Source organism: Grus americana, chromosome 3, assembly GCF_028858705.1.
Source record: "Grus americana isolate bGruAme1 chromosome 3, bGruAme1.mat, whole genome shotgun sequence".
Lineage (NCBI taxonomy): Eukaryota > Metazoa > Chordata > Aves > Gruiformes > Gruidae > Grus > Grus americana.
Window position 1 is genome coordinate 58,771,190 of NC_072854.1, and position 23,099 is coordinate 58,794,288.

The 23,099-nt window shown below is 40.9% G+C and overlaps 1 protein-coding gene across 11 annotated transcripts in view; it reads left to right on the plus strand.

Annotated features, from left to right (window-relative positions):
* NCOA7 (nuclear receptor coactivator 7) overlaps positions 1-23,099 on the plus strand; it is a 101,142-nt gene that overhangs the window by 68,810 nt on the left and 9,233 nt on the right. For 9 of the 11 annotated variants that reach the window (XM_054819023.1, XM_054819033.1, XM_054819024.1 and 6 more), the window contains 8 exons: positions 3,044-3,123; positions 3,952-4,059; positions 5,478-5,579; positions 6,645-6,770; positions 9,172-9,356; positions 10,766-11,832; positions 13,287-13,455; positions 22,395-22,542. In XM_054819023.1, coding sequence (XP_054674998.1) covers positions 3,044-3,123; positions 3,952-4,059; positions 5,478-5,579; positions 6,645-6,770; positions 9,172-9,356; positions 10,766-11,832; positions 13,287-13,455; positions 22,395-22,542 — 1,985 coding nt within the window. The remainder of the gene's footprint in view (positions 1-3,043; positions 3,124-3,951; positions 4,060-5,477; positions 5,580-6,644; positions 6,771-9,171; positions 9,357-10,765; positions 11,833-13,286; positions 13,456-22,394; positions 22,543-23,099) is intronic. The other 2 variants (XM_054819027.1, XM_054819032.1) reach the window with 2 other exon arrangements.

Consider the following 23,099-nt stretch of genomic DNA (forward strand, 5'->3'; position numbering starts at 1 on the left):
TGGGCAACGTGGTCTAGTGGAGGGTGTCCCTGCCCATGGCAGGGGGGTTGGAACTAGATGGGCTTTGAGGTCCCTTCCAACCCAAACCATTCTGTGATTCTATGATTTGACTGACCTCGGAATGCATTCACTTAATATTATTGCAAGTTTGCACCTTTTTTAGTGAAAACTTCGGGTGACAGACTTGATGTATTCTTACTGACGCCTGGGGTGTAATTCAGCGTGCGGCTTAGAGGTTTCCTTTGCAGCCCCAAGGGAATTTCGTATTCTGCCCGCTCAGAAGAGCCTGCCCGTGTCGAGGGTGCCGCTAAGCGTACGCACGGCCCTGCTTGAGCTGTGTAAGGCGCCATTAAATAACCCGGTTTACGTCGGAGTGACGGGAGGGGGGTTGGAACTAGATGATCTTTAAGGTCCCTTCCAACCCAAAACATTCTATGATTATTTTTTTTTTTATCTCCAATTAGGAGGACCTAAAAAATACAGTGTATTTTATAGGAGGAGAGAGAGGTGTGAGAAGGAACATCTCCTCCCAGGTAGAAAGCTGTAGAGAAGAGTTATCTGTATTGCTAGAGTATTTTGTGGTCTTGTGGCACAGTGGTTGCTGTCATGGTCAGCTCAGTCACCATCCCACCTTCCAAAGACAAAGTTTTGGAACAAAAATGTTTACCTAATACCAGACATCATAAGCTCTGCAAAGAAACTGCTTTTATTGCATATTGTTATTCCTCCCATCCACACACAGCAGGTACATTCACATTCAGCAGGTACAAAATCTCCCCACTCCCGCCCAGGTCTTACTGATGCATGTCGAGTTAGTATGACATAATTGTTCTTAACTGTTTCCTACTTTGTGTGCTGTTTCAGAGCTGAGCAAGAGTTAATATATCTGAAAACTTGTCTACTTTTTCCAGCTAGACAAAATGATTTATTAGAAGATGAAGTCTACCTAGACACCTTTCTTATCTCTCTCCAGTGACAGATCGCAGGCAACTTAGATATTTTGCCTGCATGAGTGTGATACGTAGTTCTAATTATTCTGGAGTGACTGAAGTGGTATCTCCTGAGTAGCATAAAATAGTGTGAACTCACTCATTGTTAGTTGGGGGGGTTTCTTCAGGCAGGATTATGTCCGTATCAGCAGTTGTACCTAAATAATGGATTAAGGAAACATCCAGTGTTTGCCACTTGTTTGTCTGCCATATTGGCACTGTGTTTCTGATGGTTTAATACTGTGCTTTGCTAACATTGTCATTACTTGTTTTTCCATCCTTCACCATAGACTGCTCTGACTTTGATCAGAGGAAGATGGAGTGACAATAGTGGAAATACAAATGGTCAGAAAAAGGCAGCAAGAATGCTAATTTTAAAAGTTTTACTGTGGGTCTCCAGTCTCAGAGATGAAATGTCTGAGATCATTGGGTGATGCTCTGTTCCAAAATACTGTCAGGGAAAAGCCAGCATCATCCTGGTCTTCCTCTTCCTACCTCTGTCCTTCATGCCATGTGTACTATCGACATGTACTTAAATTGTGTTTAGTCTCTGCATGCTTTCTGCCTCTATTACATCATAGGAAAAACGATTTGCTATCTGTTGCATCGCTAACCATGGTGCTTCTCATGACTGTATCCCTGGCAGGTAGCGGGTGGTGTATCCCTGCAGTAACACCTGGATGTATGTTCAGCTATGAACACCGGGCTAGGCTTGTGTGAGTCTCTGCTGATAGAAGGAGACGGTTCTGGCCGTGTAGCCTCTGGAAGACGCTGAGGCAGCCCCCGGCATTAATCTCGCTGTGGAAGTGGGCTGGCAGAAGGGTCAGGTGCACACGCTTCTGAGCCCCTCCTTTTTTCTTGTGTACATTACAGTGGGGCAGGCGAGTCCTCGCCCTTCTTTTTACTATCTGCCTCTTGCTCTCTGGAAATAGCAAAGGTTGCAGCAAAGCCTGAATGCGAGCCAGAAGCCCTGTGCTGCCATTCACCATCCTTTCCTCCCAGACCTCCTTCCGGAGCTGCCGTCTTGGAGCATGGGAACGGTCCCCCCGGCAGGGCAGCGTCTCCCCGTTCCTGGCCCTGGCTTCTGGTTTTGCCGGGCCCAGCCCTGCCTTGCCCTCTCGCCTCTCCCAGTCTCGGCTGGGCTGCAGGACCCTGTGGGAGGCAGCAAGACCTTTCCGAGGGGCTGGGGGCGAGCAGGCTGGGCGAGTGGGGCAGCCATGGGCGGCCTCTCCGTGCCCCAGCCCCGCTCCTGGAGCTGGAGCTGTGTGCCACCCTCGTGTCCCCCAGGTATGTGGGTCTGGGCTCGGGGTGCAGAGGGTGAGCCCTTGGGGCCGGCGTCGCTTTCAGGAAGCTGGGGTTGGCTGGGCAGTAGGCGTATTCCCTGATCCTCGGCTTTGCCTGCCCTCTGCTGTGGTAAGAATTGGGAATAGCTACTCTGCTCTCCCGAGAGCTCATGTGTGCCTTTCGGGTCTTGCAGGGGTTTCTGCAGGTGCAGTGAGTTTTGTGTACCGTAGCTGATGGAAAATGTCTTCTGAGCGAGCTTTATGCTTTCTGATACTTGACTGTATACTGTATGCATGCATGTTTTGCAGGACTCTTAGCATACTTCTACCTTCAGAATTTAAAATAGTAAATATGATGTACTGGTGGTATACAACATGCATTTGTTGTGGTCATATGGATGTGGTATCGCTGTGTGCGTTCATCTGCTGGTTTCTACCTCAGCCTTGATAGCTGCTCATCACACAAAGTAATTGTATCCAACAGCTGAATTGTGTAGGAATCACAGAGAAAAACATGGGAGCAGTTCTGTATTGATACGGTATCATGTATACATTACTCTTGCAGAGTTTCTGAATGATTACTAAACCTGCTGTACTTGATGAAGTTTTGCTTGCTTTGCAATGCAACTTTAAGGCCTAATAGATATTTTTGATGTGCCCTCTTGTTCCCGTTCACAGCTGCAATTTGCACATCTGTAGATCTCTTTCAAAATTTGTTGATAGGCAAGCATCTTGAAAGTCAGTTACTTGAATATTTTTTTTTCTTTTTAGATGACAATCAAAACAAAACCAATGAAAAGAAAGAGAAAAAAATGGTTTCTCAGAAACCCCATGGTACCATAGAATATACTGTAAGTATTGGCGTGTGCTTTGTTCATGTCTGCTTTTTGAAAGTGGAGTCATTGAGGTCGAGAGGGAGCCAGTGGCACAAAACTGAAAGCACTAAATGAATACCTGTCTCAATAGGGATTGCTCCAAATGAAATTGTGTGGAAGAGCTAGGCTCACGTTCTGAACCACTGCTCAACCCAGGTCCTCTGCCTCTTCTCACAGCTGCCAGTTCTATTTTTACTTCGGCACCATGGCTCTTTAGTAATCGACTTTGTTATTCTGCAAAATACTTCCATTCTACAGTGTCACCAAACGGTTGGCCTGTGCTTGGTCCTGAGATGAGGTGAGACCTCTTTAAGCCGGAGCAGGGTGGCAGTGTACTGCTGCAGTGGTGCAGAGGACTGGCTCTGCCCGGAAAGTCTCTGTGTGAGCCGGCCAGGTCCCTGATCCCCACCCTCCATCGCACAGGGCAACTGTGGGAGGCAGGTGTCCCAGCTGGGAACAGCACAAATGCCTGACGTTCTGCGACTGCTGAAGGTGTGATGAACTTTTCAGTGCGTGTCCTTTCCCTGCTTTCCAGACCAGCTCTAAATAAGGTGCTGCTGCTTTAACGTTTTATGAGAAAAGGAGAAGGACGTCTGTAACACCTCTCCATTTCATCTACTGTATAGTACGAGATTTTTTTTTTTTCCTTTTTATTGATACTGGCTTATCACGTAAGCTATTAAGCAGAGGGTGTGTTGAGATCATCAAATCTATTCCCTGCAAAAAGTCTGTTAGATGCTTTTAGTTCAGCTGCTGTGCTGAGTGTGTTAACTGTGGTATCTTAAGCTTCAACTCTTTCTTCAGGCTGGAAATCAGGACACCATAAACAGCATAGCATTAAAGTTTAACATCACCCCGAACAAGCTTGTGGAGCTCAATAAGCTTTTCACACAGACGATTGTGCCAGGCCAGGTAAATCTTTTAGGTTTTTTTTTTAATACCTGAAACCTGATTATTTGCTATGTATTTAAAAGCGTTTTACTATCTTCACATATCTTTTAGGTACATGGATACAAGGATAATGGACAGTAATTTAAATCCCTCAAAGGGGAACTCACTAGATCATTACCTGGAGTTGGGGGGGAAACTTTGTAATTGCCATATCTGACTTTTGTTATTCATTTGCTGTCACTAAAGCTTAAAGATGACTCTGAAGCTTAAGAAGGTAATGTAGCTGTTGCAAGAGAGTTGAATTCTTGGAAAGCCTAGATAAACGCTATATATAATACATTAAAGATTTGAGAGTTAGATATAGTAATTGAAATGACTCTTTGCCATTATGTTCTGGATGAGTCAGTCTCCTGTAAGATTAGAAATAAGTGGAGATAGACTGTTTTGGGGAGAGTCAGGTAATGGAAATGCAAATGTGAAGGCTAAGACCTGGTTCATGAAGAGCAGATCTCTACTTCTGCTTCATGGACATGAAGAGATAGAAGTGTCCTGATTTGCAGATGGGGAAACTGAGGCATAAAGAGATGGCATGACTTGCCTAAGAATACACAGCAGACAAAAGCTGGGATAAGCAAAATGGTTTTATTTTTCTGAACATTTTTAGTTTAAAACTAAACTGTGGATTTTTATTTTTTTTAACTTTAGAAGTATCTATCTTTACTCTGACACTTGCAATGATTCTGTGTTTTTGTTTGGGGTGGAGGTCCAAAGCTGTACTGCAATTTTAGTACTGCTGTACTAAAAATCTAGGATGTTCACTGTAAGGAAATGTGAAAATTCAAACAAAGCATTATATTTTTATATACACTTGTATTAGTGTAAGGTTGTTGGGTTTTTTCTTTTAAATGTAGTACATGATGCTAAAATGCTGGTTCATATAAAGAATATTTTCTTAAATTTGGAGATGTAAGTATGTTTTTGGAAACAGACAACCTCTAGTGAAGTGTTACAAACTTCTAGCACTAAAAATCCCCCATCTTCATCAATGACCACCTCTTTGAAGCAGGGTTTGCTGTTACAAGTTAATGACTATTAATAGTCATTTTACAGTTACTTGTTTTGTAGTTGCGATAGTTGCAAGACAACCTGGGATTCTCAATTTGGGGAAAAAACAGGAGGTTCTCATTCTGTGGAAAATGTTTTATTTTCTTGCCTGTGCTGCAAAACAAAATGTAGACCTAGATCCTGTAATTAATTAGACCTGCATGTGCCCCACCATCACCACCTGTGAAGGACTCTAGAATAAGTAGTTGTTAAGGAGTGCATTGCAATCACGAGTGATGCATATTGGGTTATCTTTCTAGCAGAACATAGCATTTGTAGCGAATAACTTTTTAAAGCTTGTGTCTTACTGTTTTGGCATATGTGTTTGTATTTAGATTCTCTTTGTGCCAGAAACAAGCACTGCGAGGCTGTCTTCTTTCAGTCCTGGTGCTCCCGTTTCTCCTTCATCATCAGATGCCGAATATGATAAACTCCCTGTAAGTCAAACATTGGTTCACTGGTCTTAAACTCACAAAATAATTTCTGATTGTGAAGGTGAGATTCAAGGCTAAATAGCAGGTTTTTGAGGTTACAGTTCAGACCTTGTATGTAGTGCATTGAGTAACGTTAGTTTTTATTTGCTGTACTACAAAATTTACCATCTCTTGGAAGTATTCCAAATTAGGGGAATTATGTCTGAGTGTAGAAACCCAGTACAAGTTCAGTTGGGCCCAGAGTCTATCAAAGCAATTGAAAATGTTGTAGTGTATAGCTTTTAAAGAAGAGAAATTTAAATATGAGGAATTACTTAGTGTTTCACCCTGGAAGATTTCTGTGCTGCTCTGCAGTCCAGAGCCTTGATTCTGCATTGGGATCCTTGAGCACAGAGGCTGTTAGTTTAGTATGACAGTCAATTTCTTTCTAGTTAAGCGTATTGTGGTGGTACCCATATGTAGATTTGTCTTATATAGACAAGACTGCTGGATTTAGTCATTGTGAAAGGCCTTGGCATAGCTGATCTTTCATTCTTCTTAGAAGGGTGATTGCCCTGGATGATTTTAGATGATAGTTTTAGGGAGTTTGACTGTCCACCTGCTGATGTTAAAGCAATTAGACATGTCAAATCCATAATTAATGAAAAGGAAAGTGGAGAGAAGCCTAGAGTGAATAACTGTGTTTAACCTTAATCTTACACCTCTGTGCTACCTGCATGGGGAATCACACCAGTGCACTGTGTGCAGAGGTCTGCAGTGCAGGCGAGGTGGCAGGACTGGCCCTCTCTTAATTGAGAGTACCTCACTGAAATTTAGTGAGCTGACTGGCCTTGGCATTTTTTAATTTCTTGCCTATTATTTGTATGGAGGTTTTTTGTAATGCTACGAGGTTTTTCTTCCATGCAGGGTACTGTGGGAAGCATGCATACATACATACATACACGACCACCACTTTTCTTCCTTAAGCAAAGGAAAATAGTTGGTTGAACTTGGCTTTTTAGTTGCCCAGAATCTCAAAGTACATGATTCTGGTCCTGTTGCTCTGTGCTGAACTTTTTCTTTTTTAAGGATGCTGATTTGGCAAGAAAGGCTTTCAAACCAGTTGAGAGAGTCCTGTCCTCTACTTCAGAAGAGGATGAGCCTGTGGTTGTCAAATTTTTAAAAATGAATTGTCGTTACTTCACAGATGGTAAGGTAGGTGGAACCTGGCTTTTGAGTATTGTTTGAAATTCTTTAAAAGCAAAATCTGTTTGGATAAGTGAGAGATGAATATTGAGGGGAGTCAAACGTGCTCCACGTTTGTCAAGAGTGTAAATGTTACGGTGGCTTTATCACTGCTGTGTTTATTGCTAGCATGGTAATATGCTGTATCATTTTGTTCTTCCAATTGTTTAATCTGTTATGATAATGCTTTCTGAAAGAATAGCTCTTTTACTCATCTTCGTTCCCTTACCGTGTCTTAACAGAATTATCTGTTTAAGAGTGTATTGCTAGATACACAGAGAAATCTGCACTTTAGAGTTATGACGTGTCAGGATTAGTTGTCCGGTTCCATCAAATTGTGCAACAGTTTTATAAAACGAGCACATGCCTATCTATTTCATTTATGACTTTAAGCTAAATTTTAACTGTTTCCAGAGCAGTGTTTCCGAATACGTCCATGTTGCTTCTGCACTTGCTAATGGATGTCATACAAACCCCAATAAAAAGATAAATATTGCACGACACAACCTTTTCTTTCTTTTTCTTACGAGCGTTCTTGTAACATATGTGTTCCCACTGGGACTGCAACCCTAAATTTTACAGCAGCTGTTTTAGAAGTGAAGGCACAAAACTTGGGGAGTATTTTAACCATCTTTTCTTCTCAAGGTTGTAAGACACTGTCTTCTTGAACTGTCTACTTTGATATATCTACTCTTATTGACTCTGGTTTCAGTTAGATGTCTGCATGTTTGGGTTTTCAAGTTCTCTGGAATTTATAACACTGGAGATGCTAACCATTGTAATCTAAACATATTTTTCCCTTAGTCCTGACCTTTGTAAGATGGATGTGTTTACACCAACAGTTCTGGGCTTTTTTTTGCATCAAGTGGATGTAGACTGTATTTAAACATGCTGCAATTTTTCAGTCTGCTATTTTGTAGAAAGTAAGAGAGGGCTACTTGATGTCTCGCATGTAAATTAGGGCAATACTGTTGCTTTGTTATGTGATGCTTGTGAGTTGCAGAGGATACAGATTGCGGACTTCATGGCTGCAGGCCTGAAAAAGTAATTTGCAGCCAGAACACTCAAAAATGTGACAGCTTCTTTGCCAGTGTAGCTAAAATCCCTTGTTGCCTTGCTTCCTGCAGTGTCTGGGTAGGAATTACAGTCTACTGATGTATTGCTCTTCTGGTGAACTAGAGTTACATACCTGTGGGAAAAGCCTCTGCACTTGATTTTGATTCTTTCATCCAAACACAAACCAGGCATTTGTATGTGAGTCGTACAGGAGAAGCAAACAGGAAATACATACAGACTTGGCTTTACAAAGGAGCAGGCACACATGTACTCACTTGCCATTGCTAAGCCATCAGCTTGGCATCTCTCTGATTTAAAAAAAAAAAAAAAAACAAAACCAAAAACCAAAACAACAAAACAAACCACAAACCAACCAAGTTTGTGGTCCTTTACCTGCCTATTTGTTAGCCTTCCTTGGCTTGTCTTGCAGATGACCTTGGATAATTAATGGTACCTACAGTGTAGGTCATTCCTGTTGATCTGTGGCTCCTATTTGTCAGATGTCATGATTTATGCACAGCCTCTGAGTTGGTCTGGTCAATTTTGTAGCTTGTCTGGAAGAGAGGGTGCAGGAGCAAGACACTGGAAATCTGGAAATCTCCTTTGTAAACCTTGAAAAACGGTCAGTTGCCATGGGTTGGATGTTGAATAATGGCTGATGTAGCCTCTTATCAAATCTATGGCTAGAGCACGTTTTGAAGAGTTAAATGTGTCTTCTTACAGCTGTGCAAAATATGCTTGGATCAGCGGTGGAAGCTGCTTCTAGATTGGGGAGAAGCTGTTTCATATCAGTTCCCTATATATAGAACCTTTTTGCATGTACCTCTGGGAGAGTAGATCAAGGGGACCTATAATGTAGCTTAGCATAGTAACCTTGACATTTCCATAGTTGGACTGCCTTCAGTTATGCTGGTTGCCTATAAATTAATGTATCAAATGAAGGTGACTGCATCTAGAATAAAACAGTATGTTTTTAAATTTTTTTTTTAAATCTACTAATCTGTTTTGTCTGAGATTTGATTAATAACCTGCAGTTTTAGCAGGTAGCAGCCAGCACTGAAAGTTGAATAGTTTGGATGCTTTTCCTTACCAGCCAGGAACTTGGGTGTTACTAAGCAATTTTTTTGCTTTGCTCTCATTACAGTGTCTGACTTGATGCAATTGGAAACCAAAATGTTTTGTTAGCAAACACTGCATGATGGGGTATAAAGAGGCAGGAGACAGGTTTTTCTTTTTAGGATAGTAGCCTAAAATCCAATACCAAATGATAAGTGAATTGCATGTTATGTGCTAACTCTTCTTTCTCCTATTTTAGGGCGTAGTTGGAGGAGTCATGATAGTAACTCCAAACAATATCATGTTTGACCCACATAAGTCTGATCCTCTGGTAATTGAGAATGGCTGTGAAGAATATGGGCTCATCTGCCCCATGGAGGAGGTTGTCTCAATAGCTCTCTACAATGATATCTCTCACATGAAGATTAAAGACGCATTGCCATCGTAAGGAGTGTTCTTCCCTGAACTTACGTTTACAGATTTTCAGTAAGGGTCATGGAAAAAAGAGGCGGGGGGGAAATGGAAGGAAGGAGTTTTAACGCAACAGAATAAAACAAATCAGGGGAGGAAAGTGCCAGCAAAGGAATGATTCACTTGTGGTGGTGTTCTGCTTTCTTTTTAGAACACTTCAGTGGCATTAAAGGGAAATGGGTCAGGAATATGAGAACCAATGTGCAAAGGAGACCAGTAAAAATCAGTAATTAAAAGCATTGGTGGGATGCCATAGTTGGGCTCTTGCACTGACCCATATCTACGGTTATTTCAGTGGAAGAGTGTTAGATTTGGACAATTTGTTGTGTTACCAGGTCTGTTCTGAGAGGAGTATTAAAAACTTTTGAAGATAACAGCACCTTAACTGCCATCTTCAGGACTTACAGACATACCAGTCTGTGGAATACTTCCATTTCAGAACCAGAAATGCATTGATAGTTATCATTTATAATACATAATAGACTTTCTGAGGTGGGCTACTTTCATTTATGCTTAGTCTAGGTACTGCTTATGTATTTGTTCTAAGCAAGGTTTTGTCCTTTATAGGACACCTGTTTGATCAGTCAAATTCATCTATTTCCCTCCATTTTCTCATTTCAAGAAAAACTTTCCACATATTTGTTACATTCATTACTAGAGTGTTTAGTAACTTCTTAGTAACTTTTAAGTGATGGGAATCTTGTATTCTCATTTACCTCAGACTTTTTAGCAGTGATGTAGAGGTCAAGTTGTATGCTTGAGTTTCTAAGAATTTTCCATTTTGAAATGTTTTATGATTGTCCTGCTTTAAAAAGAAATCTTTGTGGAAGTCTGCATTCAAGCAGTACTTTTGAGTAACAGAGAAAAATAAAAAAACCCAACTCTGTACTGTTTTGCAGTAAAGATGTGCAAACAGGGTGCGGCTTATCTCCTATTTGCTTTCTTCTCAAAAATACATTTGTACTGACTAGGGAAGCATGGATGGTTGTAGAGGTTGTCTCATTGTCAGGTGTAGGAAATAGCAATATTAATATGGGACAGATGAAATTCTAGGAGCTAAATACATGTCCTGTGGTTTTTTGGTTGCTGAACTTCTGATGACTTGCACATTGTTATTACATGTGTACCATTTCTTCACTCATGTGGCATATTCCGCCAAGTGGTTTACTCATTTTATTTTGGTATTATCCTTTCTGCATTTTTCTCCATTTTTTTTAAAGTCACTTATTTCCACTGATGTATGTTTATTTTGGAGAAAGTAATTTTTGTTAAGTTTCAGAGCTTAAGTTGATATATTATTTAGTTTTTTCTTTTCCGTTTTTTTTTTTCTGTTTCCATTTTGCTTTTAACATCCTATGTACATCCATCATTTTCCCTGACAGTGACATACCAAAGGATCTTTGTCCTCTGTACAGGCCAGGAGAATGGGAAGACCTATCCTCTGAGAAAGATATCAATCCTTTCAGCAAATTCAAATCCCTTAGCAAGGAAAAGAGGCAACAGAATGGGGATCCATCCATTGCTCTGGGTGCCAAACAGATAAAGCCTTCAGATAAGGAAAAGTCTGGTGATTTTGAAGTTCTTCAGTCATCCGAGAGTACAGGCTCAATCAAGTCAAAGTCGCTGGAGTTTCCCAACAACATCACTGCCACTGAACATTTGGAAAAGTTTGCTGCGGATCCATGTGCCAAGGAGCCTTCTGGAGAAAAAAATGCTTCGGATATCAAAACCAAAGAAAAATCCCTTTCAGGAGAAGAAGAGGATGACTTCATTGAGCTGGAAAAGACATCATCTCGTGTGGATAGAGGGTTGGACAGGAAAATCTCAGTAATGGAAAGCTTGCTGGCTGACCCCAGGGAGTTGGGGAGAACTAAGCAGCAGGTAACCAAACCCACTACAGAAGTCCAGGAGCACTTGACAGTTGATTCCTTGGAAAAAAAGGACAGTGTTGAACCTAAAGCTGACTTAGACTTAGAGCTGTGTGAAAAGCAAGATGTTATTCCAGAAGTAAACAAATGTGTCAGTTCCCCGACAGGTAAGGTGGAGACTGCATTGGACACTAAGAAAGAGCTAGAGAAAGATAAACTTATTGAATTTTACCTCAATAAAGATGGGAATGGGTCTCAGTCATCTGAAGACTTACACAAGGCTGAAATCCAGAAAGGTGAAAACTATAAAGCAATTGGCCTAGACCTTACACTTAGCTGTTCAAAGTCCCAAGCTAATGAAGTCCATACAGTTAAAAGTATGGAGCTTGATTCCTGCTGTGTTGAAAGGAAAGCACCTCCATTAGAAATCAGCTCAGCAGCAGCAGAGGAAAAGGATCTGAAAGAGTCTGTGGACTCTTCATTAGTACCAGCTATAGACAAGACCTGTCAAGAAACACAGTTAGACAATCAATCAGAAATCAGACTGTGGCTGCTGCAGAAAATTCAAGTGCCAATTGAAGGTAGGTCTCTGGTTATCCTTGTTTCCTCTGAGACTTGGACAGCATTATGACGGTAACCTTTGAATTGGTAGCTTTCTGCTCTAAATTTCCTCTTTCTAGAATACCTGGTCTTTTTTTTTTTTTACTCTGTATATTATATTTCTATATTAATTGCTATTTAGAAGAAAAAAATAGCTTCAAATTCCCTAAGCTTCTGGTTTCATAAGTAGCTTGTGTGCTCTTTCCACATTCAGTGATCACTGTTTATCTAATCTTCACCTCTGTTTACTGGCTTTAAGAAGGGCAGTGAAATGTCATCCAGTTGCAGTATTGACAGGGACACTTCATGACCTAGGAACTGTCACTCTGTATTGGGAACTGTTGTTGCCTCAGTGAAGTCTGTCGGTGTATTTCTGATAGTATCCAAAGTAGTAGTGCGTTGCTGTAAAGGGGCACACCAATGTGTTTTTGCCACTATTTGCATCTGTCTAGTGTATTTAATGCTATGGAAACCCTTAAACAAGTGATAAACAGGAATATATGTAGAGTCTTACTGATTGATCATTTTGTCCTCATTGGTCATTGGGTTATCATAAATAAAATTCAGACTGTTACTGGAAAGCATGTAACAAAATGAAATCTCAGTTTAGATAGCATGTACATATGTTACTATTTCTACTACAGCCTGGTGCCTCTAAGCAGTAATCCATCCTGGAGCACTGATGCTGCTCTCTTGGTAGTTTAATGAACCGGTGGACGTACCCTTGATTCATATCAGGTTGTGGAGGATAATTAGAGTGGAAGTCTTTTTTTTTTTTTTTTTTTTTTTAAACAGTTGTTCTTAAAATGATTTTTCCTCCTTTTTGGAAGGGTTTATATCTTGCTAGTTGTATTTGGTGATCGTTCTCATTGGGAGAGAAAGAAAAAAAGGCTGTATGTGTACCCCTAAAATGATTGAGGCTCTATTTTAATAAGCAATTTTTTTGTTGCACGTGCAATTTAAGGAACTTAAACCACTCTTATGCTTGACCCCATCTTGTGCAGACAAAAGATGTTTGTATGGCTGTCAGAGTTGAGGAACTGATTGGGCTTTGTGTGCGCGCAGAGTTACCCTTTGACTGGATGGGTTTCCTGGAGCCAGTCAAACATGGTCCCCTTTGCTTGCCTGCTTCGTGTTGCAGTTTGCACTCAGCCTGATCATCTTACTGATTTGCTTTACAGGGCTCTTCTGTACATAGCTGTGCAGCTGAGGGGGATGCAGGCAGTGATGAAATTGGAATAAATGGCCACAGTTTAGGATGAACAAGGATTTATTAAACTAGTTTTGCTATTGAATGACATGTCAGATTTCATTCTGTGTATGGTGCCTCTGAGCATTCCTTTGCACAAGATTATTAATCTTTGTGACAATGTTTTGTCAGCTGCAGTATTTGTACTTTCCTGTAAGCAGCCCGTTTCTTTTGTCTCTCATTCAGATATGCTTCCTTCAAAAGAGGAGAAGAGCAAGACTCCTCCAATGTTTCTGTGCATTAAAGTAGGCAAGCCCATGAGAAAGTCCTTTGTGTCTCAGAGCACCACCATGTCTCAACAGTACAGTAAAAAGATAAAGCAACCAGAATACTGGTTTGCTGTTCCTCGGGAAAGGTAAGCTGCAGTGCGTAGCACAAAAACATGTTTGTCTCTCTTTTTTTTTTTAAAATGTGTAGTGCTTTCTAGAGTTGAATCTGAGTTTTCCTACGTGGTCCAAGGTGTGAAATGCAGCAAGGACGCCATGATGAGGAGAGGGGTGCTCTCGTTTCATTGCATACCAGAGAGATAAAGCAGTGTAGCAGTGTTTGTTGCTGGTCTAATATGGCTCCCAGTGGGAAGGAAGGAAGAATCAGGTGCCACGTGGAAGATGAAGATAGGGATATACATGCAGCTAACGTATGATAAAAGCTCCGGGGGATGATCTGGGTTACGGCTGTAGGCCAGGAAGAGGGGAAAAAGGGGAGCAGTGGCAAGAGAGGCAAGGAATCCATGAAGGTGCCAGTGCTAAAAACCAGGTATTTCACATGAGCAAAGGGCATCATGTGGAAAAGGGAGATACTCCGATGCTTTTAACTGAATGAGTGTGGCTATTTATGCCTTCAGGCCCATAAAAAAACCAAAACCCCTTCCTTCATGATAAAATCCATTGAAATGTTTTATGTACCTGTAGGTGTGTGTGTATGCATAAATAGTACTATAGTGCACAAAAAAAAAAAAGGTGAAGACCTGTGATTTTTCCACATAAACGGCCCAAGAATTTACAATTTTCACTGGCTGTGAGGAATCAAGTCCCTGCTCCTTCTCTTGCTAGAAGGCAGCTAGAGTAACTCTCTGGTCTGTTGATGAACCAAAATAGGAAAATTGGTGATCACATTTCTGGTGAATTAGATACCAGGAAGGAAGAATCTGAATTTATGATCAATCTCAGAGGTGTGTCTTTAAGATGCGGTCAATTTTTTCTTTTTTTTTTTGTAAATAATTTTTCAGAATATTTAATTTTATTTTTGAATTTTTAGCATGTGTGTTGATTTAAGTGTTTATTTTCTGTATTTTAAAAATGAGTGTTTTGAGCAGACCAGTAGTGTGAAAGTTGCTGCTGACCCAGGGGAGGGAGGGGGAGAGATTTAATCCAGCTGGAATGTGGCCATCGGGGTTGTAGCTGAAGATAACTTTTGGTTTGCTTGCTATCTGCTGAACCCAGTCCTTGGCTCCTCAGGGATTGCAAAAGGGTGGGTTCAGAAAATTCGAGGTTGAAGCGCGAGTAAATACTTCAAGGAGTTGGAATGATGCTGTAATAAACACAAGGTCAGTTATTGCTTTGAGGATAGCGTATCTAATGTTGAATAAAGCTGCCGAGCTGAACTGAGGCAGTCCCTGATTATTGCTTTGTGCAACAGGTAAATCTATTGAGCTTCTTCCCACAAATTTGGAAAACAGCTTCTCTACTCGTAATTTTCTGAATAGTGAGGGGACCTAACCCATATATAAACCAAAGTGTTGACAACTGGTTTATACTTCTTTTTTTAGAATGAGGAAAAAGTAATTTGTGCAATGAGCTGTTGCAGCAGCACTTGGTTGTGCGGGCTGCCAGGCCAGCAGATCCTTGCTGTCAGGGCTGGTGTTCAGATCTTGGTCAAAATTAGTGGTGAATGTAGTATAAGGTTGGGTCATTTTGGTGCTATTCATGCATGCCTATTTTAACACCACAGAGGTGCATAAAAGATCAGGTAGAACTTGGGACAAAAATTAAATGCAAGACACACTCCTTTGTATTAATGCAAGACATGTCTTTGCCTAACAAGCCAGTGTTTTCTCCAAACTTTTGGATGCGTTCCCAAAGCAAAATGCATCGCTTCCTACCCTGTGGTGATACTCTTGCACCGGTGTTGCATAGTATATAATTATCAGTGTTGCATCTTCAGACTGCAATGGACATGAGGTCATTTGGGATAGCTTTGCAATGTATTTTTGATACAATGTATCAAAATAATTTACTAAATTTAAAAACATTTGGAATGCAATTTATATTCATGTATAAAAATATCAAGAATACCACTCTCATCTTGTTGGCCACAAAGCAACATAAATAAAATACTTCCCGTCCAGTGCAGTCACAGTAGCGTGTGCAACATCTTAATGTTTCATGGTAATTAAAAAAAACGAACAACATCCAACCAAACAAAAAACCCCACAACCCAAATCTGGATTTAGATTGTGAGGAAATTGGTGTGCATGTCTATAATCATTGTGTAAGTTAAATCTTCCTCTGATTTGCATTTAATTACATTTTTCCACGGTCTCTTAGTGTTTGCTGTTAAAACAGCTTCCGTCATCAGTTGTGAAAATGGGTCCATTTTCAGCCTGGCCCCTGTAGCCCACCACTCCCAGCAGAACTGCTCTTCCATCTGCAGACGGCTGCTGCTTTCCTGGCTGTGGCAGGCTGCGGGAAAGCTGCATTGGGGGCAGACATACTTACCTTTTAAATTTTTTCTTTTTTCTTTTTTTTTTTTTAATGGAAGCCTCTGGAAACATCATTAATACAGAGGGAAGACTGTTAGGTTGATATTCTTTATAAAGGCCGTCAATAAGCTTTAAGTCTCATTTGCCTTTTGCAACTGTTGTAGGTCTTCTCTCTTTCTACGTGGCTTCCCAGGTGCCGAGAGTGTCCTGGCATGCGTCGCCCCGTGACCCGCGCAGCACAGCTGAGTTAATCAGTGACTATAGGGCTGCATTGCGCTGCTGCTTCATCACAGTGGCGCTCGCCTTAGCACATAAAGGGGGAGATTGGCTTCTTGAGTTGCCTTATGTACAGATTACTCGGTCTAGGGCAGCTTCTTGCTGGGTTCAGCTGAGCAGAGAGACACCCGTGCTTTTGGACACCATTAGAGAGATTGATTCTTTTGCTGAGAAGTCTTGCAATGGGTATAGCTTACAGTATTAGAGGGTAAGTCTGTGCATGCTCTTACTACATGGTTTTATGATTTAAATGTTAGGTAGATTTATGTTTAAATGGTATGTAGATTTTTCCACCCTACTGGATTTTCGGTAGTAGTAGGTCAGTAATTATGTCACAGATTTCCTCAAGGTCTTGCAGAGGAAAATGCCTTGCACTGGGACAGATATAGTAATGCAGAATTTCTTTGTTTATAAACATGTGTCCTAACAAATAATTTACTCATTTTAGCATTGACTAGTTCCTAGTCAAGAAGTAAATCTCATTGATCATCTATAATATAAATTTGGCAGACAGATTTGGTTTATGAATGTAAAATTTGCATTGATGTCGATGTAAAAGACATTGTACTGAGATAATGGTGCTGAGAGGGCCTCTGCTTTTTTGAAGTTTCTTTTTTGAGAGCAGGCAGAGGAAGAGTAACAGGGTTGAGCCTTTCTTCTATTTTTCAATCTTAGCTTCCTGCCCCGTGGGTTTTTTTGGTTTGGTGTGGGGAGTTGGGTGAGTTTTTGGTTGGTCTTTGTTAGTGTTTCTGTGCGGTTTCCTTTTGGAGAACAAGATGTTTCTTGGTTGTGACTCCTAATAGTATCTAGTGTGTGTATTTAATATGGTTAAAGCTGAGATCTGGAAGAACTTGCAGCACAACTAGCTGGAGTCAATACCTCCATGGTGCTACTGTGCACTTAGGCAGGGCTTTGCATAAAGAAACGATGATTAAGATGGTCCTGATGCTGAAGGATCATTCTTCCGTGCTCCTGTTAACGAAATGGAATAGATAGCATAAAGCTTAGATTTAGACTCCTTCTGATTTACCCTTCTACAAATAGAGTAATCCTAGACTCCTGATAAATAAGATATCAAACTATACAGATGAAACCTATGAAAACCTGTTTGGATCTGTAGCTTAATATTTTATAATGAGGGCTCATGTAAGTCCTCATAAGCTTATATGACCTTATATAAACTTATAATACCTTAGCCCTCATAAGATTCACGAAGGATCATCATCTAGTCAGGTGTGTTTATAACAAAGTTGTAGGACTCCTCTGAATTAGTTCCTGTTTCTAGGCCAGGAGCTGTGGTTGGACGTGGAGCACAAGATGCACAAACCCTCTCCCACTACTCAAATACACAAATTTGTAGCCCCCCCTCCCACCTGTGACTCATTTGAAGACATTCATTTATGGAAAACTGATTTGCCTCTGCCCTCAAAGAAGTCCAGTATTGTTGCCATATCAACAGAAATGGTGGTGGTGATGACATCAGTTTGGGACCTCCTAAATTAAAGTATGTCTTTTAGAAGCCAAATAATTTATGGTTCCCCCTCAAGCATCAACTGTAACTTGACAAGTTGTCTGGTGTGTTTTATTGATAACTGTCTTTGCTCTTTTTCAGTGCACTATATGACTACTATAATTTTTTTGGCTTCTGGTCCCTGGTTGTGGTTGTATCTGTATTACCAGAATTCAATTCCTCTTAATGTAGACTATCACAGAGTATCGCTTCTGTAAGCTAAGTAAATCTTTTTGCCTGTTGCTGTACAGCGGTTGGTTTTGCATCTCTAAGCTGCAACGCTTGAGCATGACTTGGAAATGGTGCACCAGAGACGGGCACAGTATTCCAGCAGTGGTCACCAAGGTGTCAAACACCAAACTAAACACAATCTCGTTCCTTCCGCTGAATGTTACTTTCTTGGCACATTCAAGGATGACACCAAGTATTGTCATCAGTGTGCTGGTGCGGAGCTCTTGCTCCAAACTTCAGAGCCGTTATCCCAGGTCTCTGGGGTCCTTCTGCTGAGGGTCAAGTACCATCCTGCAAGCACAGCCTCTGTGCTCCTCTGCAGCACAGTATGTGCTCCTCTGTCTGGATGCATTCACACCCACAGCTGATTGTGCCCAGTTTACTAAGCAATGCAGTGGCATAAATACTCCACAAAGCTTTCAGCTTACACTGATTTTATCATGTTACTGTCATGATCTTTATGTCATGTTTTGTATTCTCCAAAATTAGTTTTCTACTGAATTTATATCCTTCACTGTAAACTTTTTATATTTGTTTTGTGCCCTCTGTGTGTGTGTTACTATGAACACATTTGTAAGCATCTTCACTTTCCTTTTAATCTGGCTGCAAGTGGGAGGAGTCCCTCTTTAACCAGTGTTCCACCTTTCATTTTTGATTTGTGCCTCCTAGGTTGTTTGTTGGGTTTGATTGTGAGTTTTTGTTGGTTTGGGTTTTTTTTAAGTTTCCTGTTACCATCTTTTCCTTTTGAATAGTTTCTTTCTGGAGTGATTAATTTCAGGTTTCTGAAGTTGTTCCTTTCCAAGTATTTTATGTTTTATTTACGTTCCTCTGTTTGTGCATGACATACTCATAAGTATGTGATCACCAAAACAACTGTTGAGTTCCAGGATAAATTTCCTCACAGCTGTCAAGTTGGCTGTAAGAGTGTTCTTCAAGCAGTGGTTTTTCAATTTTAAAATTGTCTGAATTTTTTTTTCAATTTGGTAGCTTACAAATACCACCATAGCATAACGTTATAATTTTATTATCAGAGAAGGGATGCTCTGCATTTTCTTTCAGAATGACCTCACTTCTGTAGTCACCTATTTCTCATTTTATGCTGCTGCTTCTTAAATCTGGAGTGTCTGGATTTATTTAGCATCCGTCCATGGTAGAGGAAAACTTAGTTAAGGACTGCTTAAATAAACTGAGCATATAGAGGTGCATGGGGCCTGACAGGAAATATTCTGAGTGTGCTGAGGAAGTTGGTAGATGTTATTGCAAAACTGCTTTCTATCATCCTTTGAAAGGTTATGATTATTAGGAGAGGTCCTTAATAATTGGAAAAACAAATACTGCAACCATCTTCAGAAAAATTGAAGAGGATCTGTGGGAGCACAGGGCAGTCAGCTTTACCTCAGTCCCTGGGAAGGTTATGAAGCACGTCCTTATGGATGCCGTTTCCAAGCACACGGAGGGCAAGAAGTGAACAGGAACAGCTGTCGTAGACTTACCAAGGGCAAATTGTTTTTCGACCAACAAGATAACTTTTCTGTTTGAGATGGCTAGGTCTGTGAACAAGGGATTGTTGGTTTACCACGACCTCAGTAAGGCTTTCAACATAATCTCGCATAGCATCCTTAGAGCCAAACTGGAGAGATATGACCTGGACAGATAGACTGCCAGGTGGGTGTAAAACTGACTGGACCATTGGGCTCAAAGGGTTGATAGCTAGTCTGAGTGGCAGCCAGGTGCAAGTGGTATTTTTTGGGGACTGATACTGTTTAATGCCTTCAGCAGCAACATGGACATTGGGACAGAATACACCTTTGTCATTTTGGGGAATGATGCCAATTTTGGGGAGTGTTCATACATTGGAGAGCAGGGCTGCTCTTCAGAGGGACCTCAACATGGAGGAATGGGCTAACAGAAACGTCAGGAAGTTCAGAAAAGGCAAATGCAAGGTTGTGCACCTGGGATGGAGCAGAGGTACAGTCTGGGAACGGGTTGCCTGGGGAGCAGCTCTGCAGAAAGGAGCTGGGGAAGTTGAGAGCAAACTCAACATAAGTCAGTGGTGTGTCTTTGCAGTAATGGAGGCTTCACTTCTTGCTGGCCTGCGTAAGGAAGAGCATAGCCTAGAGCCTGGGTGGTGGTTATTCCCCTCTTCCTTTTGGACATGTGGTTAAAAAAAAAAAAGAGGGGTGTGGAGGGGGGGAGGTAGGATGGCACCGGACCCTTTTCGGATCATATGCTGCATGCGTCATAGGAAATTGTGATTAGATTGAAGAGAAAAACAACATGAGACTGGTTATGCATGGAACAGGTTGCTTGGAGAGGTTGTGGAATCTCTGTTGGAGATTTTCACAACTGCAAATGGACAAGACTCTGCAACCTCCTCTAACTTGGAAGTTAGCTCTACTATAAACAGAAGTTGGCCTAGATGGTCTCCAGAGGTGCCTTACAACCTAAACATGTTCTGCAGTTCTGAGATGAGAATAGGCTGCTCTCCTCCACCCACCTGCACGAATGTACTTTCAAACTGATCTTAGCCAGACAGCAGCAACCACTAGTTTTATTGTTTTTTTTTATAGGGATTTGTAGGAATTAGTTAGCTCTCCAGACTAGGAGTACTGCACATAAAATACATGGTGCTCAAGTTAAATGTCTCCATTAAAACTCACATTAGTTAGCAAAGAGATGATCATACTGCTCTTTCTGAAGCCTCTGTGAACAAGTGAAGAGGAATGGGGTGTGCTGAGTGGCATCTACTGATGTCAGAAAACTTTTGCAGTTAGAAGAAAAGGTCTTGACTAAAATGAGATGATATGGCTTTTAGAAGTGCCTTCCATAGTTCACTGGTTTTAGATCTATGCAAACTCGTAAGCAATCACATGGCTTCTCACAAAGAAGGGGGCAACCCTTGGCAATGGGAGTGTGACCCTTTTCTAGCCTTTTCCAGGTAATTATTGGTGAGAACTATCACAAAGACTGATTGTTCGCACAGTACTACCTTGATCTCTTGTGTGTGTGTGTTGCTGCAGAGGATCAACAGCAGCTAAAATTTGTACTTTGATATCAACATTAGGTACCTTACTTGTCCTTGATGAAGGGAGGCTGCTGATGCCTCACGAACTAGTGTTGGGTGTTCACAAATTTAGCACAATTGTACTAAAACCGTATTTGGTTGTATATGTTAAAAATGTTTCACAGGTACAGTTCTTATTTGATAACAAAAATTTAAACTCTGCTAGAACATGTTCGCCATGCACCACAGAAATGTTTGTGAATGCAAAGGAGAAGAGAAAAAATTGATGGCAATGCTAATATGTTCCTTTTTCATGGTTAAGAGGATATTTCCATGATGAAGCAGTCAATCCTTTATCCTTTCTGAGGGTAGTGGAAATTGGACCCGGATTTCTTGATTCAGGCTCCTCCAAATATCTCACTTAGATTGTGAATTAGTGTAGCTGTCATGAGTGGGCAACAATTTCAGAGCTGCCAGTTCATGCTGCTAGAACTGACATCAGACTCTAGCCCTCGTTGGTAGGAGTGTAGAACAAAAAGGTAGACTTGAGTGCAAAAAATCTCTGGAATTATACTAGTGACCCTGAACAGAACCCAACAGCGCTGAAATGGTGTTTTAAGATTATTTGTGCGCGCGCACACACACATATATATGTATAAATCCAAGTAACTTGAAATAAAAGGGGGAAATTTCTAAATTTCTCTAAGATTTTTCTTGGCTTGTATTGATCAAGGAATTGCCAGACAAAACTTTCTGGTGAATAACTGGAGAAAGATCCAGTGCCATAAGTACTTCTTTTTATCTGCCCTCTTTAATTAGGGTTTTATTTTTTTGCTGGCAATTCAAATTCTTGTACAGTAGATCCACTATTGTATTCCTGCTTGAAATTGCATGCATTCATTCTAATTTTAATATACTACATAAATTCCTTCTTGAAATTGTTTTACCGTTTGTTACGAATGTTGTCAAAGAATATCTCTTTAAAGACAGTGATTGAGAGCTGGCCACATTTATAGAACTGCATATACTGCTGGTGCTATATCATTAGCAAAACTGTCAGTAACTGCTTATTGTCATTATGCTAACAGAATGAAGAATTGTTTTGTGGTTAGTCTCTAACTTTTAGAGGGCAACTAGAAATGTGATGTAGACTTTACTGGTGATATTTTACGGCTTGGTTTATGCAGGAGGTCAGACTAAATAATTCAAGTGAGGAGTTTTTTTAATGGAGTTAACTTTTGTGAGCATGATCTAATACCAAGCAATTTGTCATTTTAATATGAATTGTGTGGGACTGGATAAGCCATTTAGTTTCTCCATGATGTTTTGGCTGTGTGTATAGCAAAGGGAAGAAAAAAATATTGTGGGGACGGAAAGCAGAGAAACCTTGAAATGCTTCAGGCTGCCAGGTGGAAGGAGCTATTGCCTTGTGCGGTATGCGAGGGTGGAAGTACACGGGTATCCTATTTGTATGGCTGTCCCTTCTTTGTCATTGGGCAAAGCCTCAGTGCTACACAACAGTGCTGTGTTCATGGACCACTGCACAACGATTGTCTCCGCTTCTGTTTACAGGGTGGATCACTTGTACACATTTTTTGTTCAGTGGTCACCAGAAATATATGGGAAAGATGCAAAAGAGCAAGGTTTTGTCGTCGTAGAAAAGGAGGAGCTTGACATGATAGACAACTTCTTCAGTGAGCCCACAACTAAAAGCTGGGAGGTGAGTGCTTTCTGCCATTGTATGAAGCATGGGCGTATCAAATGTGCATCCCCTGATAAGAATCTTAGCACTTGCTCCTTTGATTATTTTTATGGTGTTTCTTTAGAATGCTTCCTGCTTCATATAGAAGTCTCGTCAAGGCTTGTATCTGTCTCACAAATGTATTCATATTCCTTTCAGTCCTCCTTTCTTCTCTCCCTAGAAAGAGCAAACAACTGGGAGCTCTGTGGCATGCAACCAGCAGAAGTTGTATAAATATTTTGGTTATGTGATATTAGCCTTTTACAAAACTATACAGGTGTATGGTTGCTAAACTCATGTTGTATTTATATACTACAAACAAAACTTCCAAAATGTATGTGTACACGTAAACACCAACAGAGACTCCTGTGTGCTGGTTGAAATAGATTGGTATGTGATGTGCCATACCCTTGCTTCAGGGGCACGCAACAATACTGTTTGAATATTGGTTGTAAGATCAATAGGTTTCAGACTGGGACTTTGGCCTTTTCATATGGGAGCTTTTGCAATCTGTTTTAACTACTTGGCATGCCTGC